At 46.7% G+C, this 12046-nt stretch overlaps 1 protein-coding gene across 4 annotated transcripts in view; it reads right to left on the bottom strand.

The window, feature by feature from the left end:
- The window catches only part of EPRS (glutamyl-prolyl-tRNA synthetase), a 250216-nt gene that overhangs the window by 119119 nt on the left and 119051 nt on the right, over window positions 1-12046 (bottom strand). For 2 of the 4 annotated variants that reach the window (XM_029593176.1, XM_029593177.1), the window contains exons 17-19: window positions 10390-10507; window positions 8407-8751; window positions 829-1065 (exon numbers count right to left, since the gene is read on the bottom strand). In XM_029593176.1, the coding sequence (XP_029449036.1) occupies window positions 829-1065; window positions 8407-8751; window positions 10390-10507 (700 nt within the window). The remainder of the gene's footprint in view (window positions 1-828; window positions 1066-8406; window positions 8752-10389; window positions 10508-12046) is intronic. The other 2 variants (XM_029593178.1, XM_029593179.1) reach the window with 1 other exon arrangement.

Here is a 12046-nt window from a genome sequence, read left to right as displayed (position 1 = left end):
GCTGAAAACCACAGCGTTGAACTCCCCAGCTGCCCAAAGCAAAAGAAGCAGGAAATTGGCCAAGACAATAAGACTGGCTGTTTTGGGTTATTTGGGGTTTTTTTAAACTTTATTCTCAGGTTGGAATACAGAGTTCTCCAAAAAAAATAAAAAGGGGCAGCCCAAAAAAACAGCTATCATGAGCCTGCAGCTGCCTCAGCAATCTCTTGAAGGGGAGGGATCTGGACCGCCAGATTTACACCCCACAGGAGCAAGAATTGAGCAAATACAAGGATCACTGACCCCTAACTCGACCACCTCAACCAACAAGGTGGTCCCACCAATATCCATCACCCTCTGGGAGGAAGGCTCGTAAACTCTAAAGAAATGAATTTGGTTTCCTGACTGCAGAATGGCAGGTTTTGCACCATCTACTGGAGTCAGAGAAATACTGAGGAACTGCAGGTGGCACACGTGATTATGTAGCAGTATCAGTAAAACTTTCTCCATCTCCATCTGTTGACAGGGAGGCAAAACCGAGTCTGGTCTGATCTGGGTACGTACAGGGAAATGAGCTCAACTTTCTCGGGCTGGTTAGCGCTAGGGATGTAAAGGAGGCAGTGTCCACAGGCCCTAGGTGGGCGGGGGTGAAGTCTTAGTCATTGCACAACTGGAGCATCTTTTGGCCATAATAACACAAGGACTATGCTACTCACCCAGATGCCCTCTCCTACACTAGTTTTGCTTTTCCCCACTTTGCTGAATATTTCACATACAACGGACCTCTCTAGGGAAATTCCTCATCAAATAAACTGCACCAGAACCCCACGGCATGGAAAATCAGCTTACCTTTGGTGCCTTCTCAGATTTGAGTCTACGTACTACCTCTCCTTGGTCTGCCACTTTATCATATAGTGCTTTGCTGCCCATCAAACCAGGGCATGTCTGAGGTAGAGCAGAAGAGGAAGAGGGTTTGGAAGAAAGCAGAGCAACAGGGGGGCACCCAGCTTTGTATTCTTGGCCTGTCACTTGTTTGTATTCACCTTTTAGAGTTAAAAGGGTTTTCACAGCAGCATCTACCTGCTCCTAAAGGAGGGAGGGAAAAGAAGAGATGAGCAGGAAAGGAAAGGAAAAAGGAAACAAATAGTTACAGGAGGAGAAGAGACTTAAGGGACAGGGTTTTTTTAAGGGACCATAAAAACCATGTTGTGTGTCAATATTTCTCCCCATCTCCTATAAATGCTGTGTCTTTTCCTTCTGAATCTTTTCCCATTACTGCCGATAACTGGATTTCCTTCATAACCTTTGCTTTTTACAGTCATGCGCGTGGAAAGAACTGAATTACCAAGAACACTTGTGCGGTTCTTCGGTGAGCCAAATGGGCAGAAAACAGCAAGCTAACTGACTGAGACAGAGCGCACTATTCAGCTACAAAAAAGTCTCCCAACTATTAAGGCCTTAGGAAAGTAGTAGGAAAACGCTCAAAAAAGGAAAATTGGTTCTTACCTGATAATTTTCGTTCCTGTAGTACCAAGGATCAGTCCAGACTCCTGGGTTATGCCTCCCTTCCAGCAGATGGAGTCAGAGAACAGCTGAAAGCACCCCCTAGGTAACCTGGTGTGCCACCTGCAATCCCTCAGTATAATGAATATCAAAGCAGAATGAAGTAAAATTTAACAACCAATGACTAGATCATGCCAACCTCTTAAAAACCATAACTTGTGACAAAAAACTGTCGTGTACGTGTGCAATCTTCGAAAAATCTGCAAAGAGAAAATACAAGTAGCCGAGCAGACTCTCCTGCATATGGCAGGCGTCTGGACTGATCCTTGGTACTACAGGAATGAAAATTATCAGCTAAGAACCAATTTTCCTTTCCCTGTACGTACCAGGATCAGTCCAGACTGCTGGGATGTACCCAAGCTGCCCTAAAAGGGGTGGGACCAGGAGAATCCCGCTCGAAGCACACTGCTGCCAAAAGAATCCACCTTTGGATCCCGGACATCCAAGTGGAAATGCTTAGCAAACGTCTGCAACGATTTCCAAGTGGCCACCCGGCAAATCTCTTGGGGCGACACATTGGCTTTCTGCCCAGGACGCTGCTTGTGGACTAAGAGAATGCGCCTTTAGACCATCTGGTACTGGTCACCCGTGACATATGTAAGTTGAAGCAATAGTGTCTTTCAACCAGCGGACAATAGTAGTCTTAGAAGCCTTAGTCCCTTTCTTAGGACCGCTCCCACAAGACAAAAAGATGATCAGACAATCAAAAAGGATTAGTTATCTCCAAGTACCGCAAGAGGACTCTGCGGTCATCCAATCTCCTCAGATCCTGAGCTTGAGGAGAATTCCTATCCTCATCTGAGAATGCCGGTAACTCAATTGACTGGTTGACATGAAAAGCCGATACTACCTTCGGCAGGAAGGAAGGCACTGTCCGAAGTGAAAGCCCAGAGTCAGAGATGCGCAGAAAAGGCTCTATACAGGACAACGCTTGAAGCTCCGAAACCCATCTAGCCGAACAGATAGCCATGAGAAACACGTCTTAAGCGTTAAATCCTTCAGCATAGCCCTCTTTAAAGGCTCAAAAGGAGATCCGCAGAGGCCACGGAGAAGCACACCGGAAGGCCATGGAAGGATCAGGGCATCCACCCCTTCCGACCCGTGTTCCCTTCTGCGACTGAAGAAGCGAGCCGCCTTCACATTCAACCGAGTCGCCATCAAATCCAGCCGGGGGACCCCCCACCGGCTTATTACAAGGGCCATCGCATCCGTGGACAGTTCCCATTCGCTGGGATCTAAGTGTTGTTGACTGAGAAAATCCGCTTGGACATAGTCCACCCCGGCTATATGAGATGCCGCCAGACGGGCCAGATTGCATTTTGCCCATGCCATCAATCTGTCTGCCTCGGAGGCGACCGGTTGACTCTTTGTACCTCCTTGATGGTTTATGTAAGCCATGGTGGTCACATTGTCGAATAGGATCCGTACCGCCCTGTGTCTGACCAGGGGAAGAAAATGACGTAGCCCTGGGCGAACTGCCCTGGTTGCCAATCGATTTATGGACCACTTGGCCTCTTGAGTTGTCCACTGACTTTGTGCCGATCGGGACTGACAAACTGCTCCCATCCGGAAAAGCTGGCATCCATCATCACGACTGTCCACTGAGGATTCTCCAAGTCCATGCCCTGAACCAAGTGATCCGGAATCAACCACCAATTGAGACTGGTCCTGGCTAGTTCCAGCAGGGGTAAGGGCAAGTGGAACTCCTCTGACTTGGGGTCCCAACGGGAGAGCAATGCTCTCTGTAAAGGTCTCATATGAGGAAAGGCCCAAGGAATCAGCTCCAGAGTAGATGCCATAGAACCAAGAACTTTTAAATAGTCCCACACTGTGGGCAAAGTAGGGCCAACAGACGCCTGACTTGGGACATCAACTTCTCCATCCTTAGGCTGGGCAGGAAAACCTTGCCCAGCGATGTGTCGAAACGGGCTCCCAGAAATTCCAACTCCTGAGACGGCACACCAGTTGGCTCGTCATAATTGACGACCCAGCCTAGGGACTGTAAACGGTGCACTACTGACTGGACCGCCAGTCTGCAAAGTGTCTCCGACTTCGCTCGGATGAGCCAGTCGTCCAGGTATGGATGAACTAAAATCCCTTCTCGCTGAAGGCACACCTCCACGACCACCAACCCCTTGGTGAAAACTCGCGGAGTCAGTGCCAGTCCAAAGGGAAGGGCGCGAAATTGATAATGTTCTCCTAAGACCTGGAACCGCAGAAACCTCTGATGGTGGGCGTGGATTCCTATGTGCAGATAAGCTTCCGTGAGATCCAAAGAAGCCAAATATTCATCTTTGTGGACGGCCGCAATCACGGATCTCAACGTTTCCATCTGAAACAGAGGTATTCGCAACGCTTTGTTGACTTTCTTTAAATACAAAATCAGCTGGAAGGAGCCTTCCTTTTGGGGACTACAAAATAAATGGAGTAACGACCGGTCCGACACTCGGCCTGTGGCACCGAAACAATCGCCCCCAGGGCCAGTAATCGAGACAGAGTTTGAAGAACTACCTACCTTTTTTGCTGAGACCCGCAAGGGAACACCAAAAAGAGATCCCGAAGAGGGTGAGCAAATTCCAAAGCGTAACCATGATTTATATCGAGGACCCACTGATCCAACGTGATCTTGACTCACTCCTCACGAAACAGGAAGAAACGCCCCCCGATCTCTGGAACAGAGGAATGGGTCGGCGCAACTTCATTGGGAAGACTTGTTGGAGGGGAAACCATGAGATGTGCCGTCGCGCTGGGGCAGACTACCACGAAAGGAATGAGCCCAGGACTGAGACCTGGCCGATGTCTGTCGAGGAGCAACGGAGAATTTCCTGCCTGTACGTAAATGGCGCTGACCCCGAAAACGACCTCGGAAATACCAAAGGGACGAGACTGTCTGGGCTTGTCCTCAGGCAGCTTGTAGACTTTTTCTCCCAAGTTCTTAACCAGCTGTTCCAACTCGTCCTCAAACAGTCTGCCTTGAAAGGAAAGGATCCCAGCTGTGATTTGGAAGAAACGTCAGCAGACCAATTACGGAGCCACAGAAGCCTTCTTGCAGAAACTGCTGAGGACATAGTCCGAGCCGAGGTGCGAAGAAGATCGTACAAAGCATCAGCCATATAGGCAACCGCCGATTCCATGCAGTTTGCTTGTTCAGCCTCCCCCGGAGGAAGCTCCTGAGTGCTGAGCAATTGAGTCCAGTGGAGGGTAGCTCTCTGCATAAGGCTGCTACAGACGGCCGCCCTGACCCCCAAGTGCTGAAACTTCAAATATGCACTTGTGCAAAACCTCCAGCTTCCTATCCTGGAGATCCTTGAGAGCTGCCCCTCCGGTCACCGGAATGGTGGTGCACTTAGCTATGGCTGTGACGGCCGAGTCCACCTTAGGAATCTTGAGAAGATCCAAGGACTCATTCGGTAGTGGGTAAAGTTTTCCATAGCCCTGCTAACCCGCAAAGAGGCTTCTGGAGCATCCCATTCCCGGGACATAATATGAAAACATTTTGGATAAAAAGGAAAGGTTAGAGGAGGAGACCGTAAACCGGGTAACACTGGATCACCTGAGGAAGAATCCATCACTGGCTCAGGAGCAGGAATATCTAGTTCTTGCAGTACATGTGGAATTAGAGGGTCCAGTTCCTCCTTGCGGAATAAGTGGAGTATCTGCGGATCATCACCCTTCACAGGAGAGGTACTATCCATGTCATCGCTCAAATCCACTGTGGAGGGGTCCGGGATCATGGGATCCGGAGGTGTGGTGGGAGCTGGTAGCTCCTCGGTAGGAACTGGACGGGGAAGCCATAAGCCAACACTTCCCTGGTCCCCTGCCAGCCTGAAATTCTTTGCAGGAGGAGGACCTTGCTTTCCAGTCAGCCTCAGCTTCCATATATGCCTTGTGGAGCAGCAAGACAAACTGGGAAGAAAACGGGTGCTGCCGCTTTAAGGGCCCCCCCTCCCCCCACGGGAGGAGCCGGGTCCAAAGGTAAGGCTGGAGGTGGAGTCAAAGCAGGCTGTGTAAAAAGTGGTCTCTGTGGACTCAGAGCAGGCGGGGAAAGCGGAGGGAGCTCTCCTCCCCCTGAGTCCTGAAGATCGGGACCTGAAGCAGGCAAGATGGCCGCTGGTCCCATGCCAAGCGGGGGTGGGGCAGGCCTCTGCCTCTGAACGGGGACTGGCGGGAGCGCGGCAGAGCCAACTTTGGGAGCGAAATCAGCCGCTGAGAGGGCCCCTCGCCCCCAGGAATACTTCAGGAGCAGAGGCCCTCGCGGGAGAGCCTGGGTGCCGACTCCCCACAGGCCTCACAACGGGACCCGCACAGCATGGCAAACGTGTGAAGAAAAAAATAAGTGCAGGAGGGTGAAGAATTCCACCCCGTCCGGAGGCCCAGGAAAATAGCAGCCGGCTAGGGCTGACGAAAGTAAGTAAAAACTGCCTTGTAAGGAAGAAAACTCTCGTTAGATTTTTTTTTTTTTTGCGTCAGTCAGCCAACAAGCAGGGGAATTAGCTTCCCTGCAACTATAGCACCCACCAGAAGAATTAGAACGTATCTGGGTCTGTAGAAGAGGGGGGGGGGAGAGGGACCGGCCCACCAGTAAATCTCCCCACTAGTCCCCGGGCAAGGGCAAATTTCTCTGGATACAGAGGCCGTAGGCATTGCCTAGCCTTGCCTGCCTGGAGAGAGAGTTCAGAACGATGACAAAAGTGTTTTTTTTTTTAATTCTTTATTTATCTACTTTTCAGTTTACAAAAATTCATCATTTTTGCAATACAGAAAATGGAACAACCAATTGTTATATTAAAAGAAAAACAAAGAAAAATAAGACTAAATCCTATCACATTACTTCACCATCTATCATTATCGAAATATTTCCATTTACCCAAAAATCAATATCATTAATGGGACGACTCCATGGAATTTAAGAGAGAATTACAGGAAATAAAAAATATTCAAAAAGAAAATGGCCTTTACACGCTATGCAGCAAACAAAAAAATTCATATATTTGTTGGAGTCGATGTGGCTGGCATTCTCAAATCAATAAAGGACTTTAATTGTTCAGGAGAAAAAAGAATAAAAGGTATCTGCACCTTTCTTGAGCACGCATTTACACGGAAACTTTAACATAAAAGAAAAACCTAAGGGAATCACTTCCTGACGTAGGGCTAAAAAGCCTCTAAGTCTTATTTGTGTAGCAGCAGCCAAGTCAGGGTAGATTTTAACATTAGCATTCATATATGAAACTGGAAAAACACCAAAATATTTTCTCACAACCAGTTGTAAATCTGTTAAGGAAATAAAGGAGACCAGAAGTGTTGCTCTCTCCAGTACATTAATATCTGAATTTTCTATTATTTCAGTGAGGTTCCCTTGCCAGTTCTGAGCAGTAGCTGTTACTGCAGACTTTGGGAGGAAATAACATTTAATAGATGGAAGTTCTTCCTGGGGTATTCCCAGTATTTCCCCCATAAATTTCTTTAAGGTGGTATATGGAGTCTCTCCAATCACTCTTGGAAAATTCAAAATGCACAAATTCAATTGCCTTGACTTATTTTCCAGAGTCTCAATCCTCTTAGCAAGGGTCTCTCTCTCTCTCTCTCTCTCTTTTACTGTGGCAGCTTTGAACTCCAAATTTCCAGACTCCTTCTCTTCCAAAGCATGAACTTTATCAGTAATCACATTTATTTGTTTTTGCATTTGAGAAATAATTGTAGTACTTTGTAATACTGAATGCTCCAATCTTGTATTAAAACCATTAAAGGTATTCACTATGCCTGCCATCATTTCCCACAAAGCGACAAGAGTTATAACCCGAGGGCGTTCAAGTACAACCAACGGGGCAAATTCGTGTATTCCTCCCACAGGGTTTTGAAGAGTTCCTCCCGAGGGTTCTTCCCCGGTTGCCCCTGGTCCTAGCCCGGTACCTGATATTACTTCGCCATTCGGTGTCCCTGGATTGTTAGTAGCCGCAAGTCCTGCTTCTCTCGGAGCTGCAGTTACTGCTGTTCCTTCTGCTGGCAATCCAGGAAGGTGTCCACCGATAAGCGGTCCGTGCTGCAACACCATCTCAGCCCTCTGCGTCGGCCCTGGTCTTAGGTCTGGGCTCAAGGATAACTCCTCCAAAGACAGATATAGAACTCTCTCACCGTCAAGTCCAGCGGGATCCTCATTCCTTGGAAAGTTTGTTGCCTGGCTAAGGAAGTTCGTGATTTCTTGTTGTCCCCATTACTGAAGGTGAAGAAACCAAGGGGAAAACACGAATTTTCCCCTTTCTTTTCGCAGGCATTTCAAGAAAAAGGTAATTTTCAGGAGCTTCAAGAATCCTGGCTTCCCGAGCCTCTCAGCGTGCCGCCATCTTAGGACCGCCCCGAAAGTTTTGGTTTTTTTTAATTTAACTTACAGTAAATTGATCTAGCCAGAGGAATAAGGGATAGCACTAATTGTGCCTAAAAACTATTCAATAATCAGTAAATATTAATAAGGATCAGGACCACAGGTTATGCCATCCTCATCTGCTGGAGCCAGAGAATACTGAGGGATTGCAGGTGGCACACTAGGTTACCTAGAGGGTGCTTTTCAGCTTTTCTCTGACTCCATCTGCTGGAAGGGAGGCATAACCCAGCAGTCTGGACTGATCCTGGAATGTACAGGGAAGTGCTGATTATGGGTAAACAGAAGTGCTTACATGTATATGCTCAAACATGAAGCCAGAAGAATACGTTTTTCTTCTATAAACAATTTTGACTCACCTTGATCACCACTACGTGGTGAACAATCATTGGTGAAACCCAGCTAGCCAGAAAGCTACTCCTGGGCCCTCACATTTCATGTACATGAACACAATCATAAATATTAGAATACCATTCCTGTGCCCTTACCTTTGGTGCTTTTTCAGCTTTCAGTTTTCTGACCACCTCCCCCTGTTCGGCTACTTTACTGAAGAGAGTTTTGCTGTTCCTGGAGCCGGCAGATTCTGGTTCAGCAGAGGTTTTCTGTACTGGTGCCGCTGGATTTCCAGGCTTGTACTCCTGGCCCGTTGTCTCTTTGTATTCTGCCTTCAGTGACAAGAGCAGTTTTACAGCTGCGTCAATGTCAACCTTTGCTGCCTTCTTAGTTTTTAAGTCTCTGACAAGGTCTCCCTGGGCTGCCACCTTGCTGTAAAGGTCGCAGGAGACCACCTCTACAGCAACAGGTGAAGGTGCATCCTTGGCAATTGCTGGAGTCTACAAAACCGTAAAGGGAAAAAAACCAAAACAAAACATATTTCCATGGCCACATTATTTAAGGAGCAGTCTCATTAACCACTGGTTCAATTCCAAGCTTGCTCCCTTCACTGCAGTCTAGGACACAGCACCTTCTGCTTCACTCAAACATTGCATCAGGTCATCAAATCCCCAAACAGGGTTTTCCACAAAGCAAAAATGGAACATTAAGGATTTGCTCTGCCCTCTAGTCCAACACAACGGTGCACATGTCGAGGATTAGAACAGGGACCCCCCTGGATTTGTATAAAGGAAAAATATCTATTTTTATGCAAGTCTCATGTTCAACAAGATGAACGTGGTGTATTGTGTAGTATTTCTAAAGAACACATCATGGGTATCAACTACAATTATTAGGTCATTATTTTTGAAATTCTATAAGCAGCTTCCTGGCAATTCCTAGAATGTTAGGACGAGTCACCAATTACTGCATCATGTATGCTTCAGATCCCACTCGGATCCTATTCCATATGAGCGTATTTGTTTTTGGGTGAGGGGGAATTTGTGGTTTTTTTGGCCGGCAGCTTCCTCCTGTTCTATTGGGCTTACAACTCCACCAGAACCAGCTTCTATTGGGCTGCGGTGCCAGAAGCCTTCATTTTCCCTTTTTCCCCTCCCATCTTTGTCCCAGCCACTGCAATGACAGCGGCTTCCTCTGGAACCCCATACTTGTGAATGCCGAGTCCCGCCATTAAGCATCACCATTATGACATGATAGATTCTCCACACCCCTGTGAACAGCTGGCCTGGGGAGCAAGAAGCCAGGTGCAGTACTCAAACCCAGGTCCTCGGTACGGCAGCGGGCAGCACCGACACTGAGCCTCTAGCCTCACAATGGCAGCTACTAGAGATTCAAGAGATTCTCAGGGAAAGGAGCACAAAGATTTAAAAGAAAAATCACAGTAAAATAAAGAACTGAGAGACAAGTTTTACTACTTGTGCATACTTCCAAAATACCTATCAGCGCACAGAGGGCACAGGATTTTTTTTTTTTTTAAAATGTAAAATGTTTCTCCTCCAAAATCATTACCTCCAAAAAACAAAAGCAATGTTTCACTGGACAGTCAGGAGTCTTTGGGCTTTGCAATAGCAGAGGAATTGGTTTGAATTTTATGGACATGATTTTAGAAATATCAGAAATTAAGCTCATACTGTAGTTAGTTTCTTTCATGCACCTCACCCCAAAAACTGTTCTTTCATATACAAAAGTACTTGCAAACACTAGGCTCAGATTAGCACATGGAAGCCAGCCAGTAAGAGTCGAGGGAAAGCACTGCTTATTCTATAACAGGACTCTTCCTTTCTAGCCAAAAAAAACTGGTCCTATTCTAAATGCAAGGCTGAACTCCGGTGGGGGGGGGGGGGGGGGGAGATTATAAACCCAGAAAGGGTCAGGGATGTCACACCCCTGGCTCAGTGCTGGAAGAGTGACAAAGGAAGGACCACATTACATGTGCCCTGTTTCTTTAGCCATGTCCTCTGGCACCCACTGCTCAGGACTGTCAGTCAGGATATTGGGCTGGATGGATTTTTAGTCTGACCTAGGTTTGGCAGTTCTTATATTTTAAATGGAAGGAAGCTTGGCTTGTTCTGTTTTACCTCTTTTTTGGCTGTTTCAGCTTTGGCCTTCTCCTTGGAACCAGATGTTGGCATTTCCTTTGTGTGTCCGTCGGGGACATAAATTAAGACACAGGGTGCTTCTTTACAGCTGTATGGACTGAAAAAGGTGTCACATTTTCAGTATAAGAGGACAGCATGGAGGGTAGTTAGTAGTGACTGACTTTTTACCCTTTAAAGTCTACCCCCCTCCTGAGGATGAAAGTATAAGCTCTTGAAAGCTTGTAATCAAGAAATGCATTGGGGTTTTTTTATTTGTTAATCTTAATTTCTGTACCTCTCCTGAGAAAGTATGCGTGAAACACATGCTAGGCAAGCAGTAAGTCACTGTTACATGCTCTGCAATCCTCCACATGGTGTGCTTTGCTACAGAAAATCTTTCTAGCATTTGCTGCTTTTTCATGTGTTCTGACTATAGGAAAATTGGTTCTTACCTGCTAATTTTCTTTCCTGGAATACTACAGATCAGTCCAGACAAGTGGGTTTTGCATCCCTACCAGCAGGTGGAGGCAGAGAACAAAAAACATTTAAGACACTGCTACATAAATGAGAGCACCACCTGCAGTCCCTCAGTATTGATCTGTACCCAAGCCAAGATAAAACAATCTCAAACTAACTCCAATCCCCTCCCTTCAGAGCGAGCATATAATCAACAGTAAACCCTCCTGAACTGGGAGCCCTCACATCCAGGGTAAACTGAAAGAACCAACCTATATACAATCGGTACATTCTGCAATATACACATACCGTCCAAAGTGGTATAGTGAAATTGAAAGGTGAAGAGGATCAATGTGTGGAGAAAGACGAAAATAGCAGAAATATTAAACAAATACTTCAGTTTGATGTTCACTAAAGAAGACCCTGGCAAAGGACCATCGCTAGTTAAGACAGTGGATGGGGGTGGAGTAGATGAAGCTCCGTTTACAGAAGAGAATGTTTGGGAAGAGCTAGGAAATCTGAAAGTAGCAAAGCCATGGAGCCTGATGAGGTTCATCTCAGAATACTGATGTGCTGGCGGGTCCACTGCATGACCTGTTCAATAGATCCCTGGAAACGGGGGTGATGCAGAGTGACAGGAGAAGAGCTGTGGTGGTCCTGCTTCACAAAAGTGGCAGCAGAGAAAAGGCTGGAAACTACAAGAAAATTATTTCCTTACCTGCTAATTTTCGTTCCTGTAGTACCATGGATCAGTCCAGACAGTGGATTATGTCCCCCTTCCAGCAGGTGGAATCAGAGCAAAAACAGAGGCGGTCCCTCATAACTGGTGTGCCCACTGTAAACCAAGCAATAAGGAAAAACACCTTGGATGGATCAATACAAATTAAAGTACATAAACTGTCTATATGACTAAACAAACTTGCAACCAGAAAGCTCGATCCTGAGGGTGGGCATCTGGACTGATCCATGGTACTACAGGAACGAAAATTAGCAGGTAAGGAAATAATTTTCTTTTCCCTGTACGTACCAGGATGAGTCCAGACAGTAAGATGTACCAAAGCTTCCCTAAGTAGGGTGGGCCAGTGATAGCCCAGCTCGAATGACCTGAGCCCCAAAGGACCCCGAGGTCGACGGTTGAAGATTCAAGCATGTTAATTTTTACTGTTATTGTTAAGATCTTTGCTCCCTGTAAACAGAGTTG

The sequence above is a fragment of the Rhinatrema bivittatum genome, chromosome 3 (genome assembly GCF_901001135.1).
Source record: "Rhinatrema bivittatum chromosome 3, aRhiBiv1.1, whole genome shotgun sequence".
Classification (NCBI taxonomy): Eukaryota; Metazoa; Chordata; class Amphibia; order Gymnophiona; family Rhinatrematidae; genus Rhinatrema; species Rhinatrema bivittatum.
The sequence above is the reverse complement of the archived record's forward strand: the minus strand, read 5'-3'. Positions and strand labels throughout refer to the sequence as shown.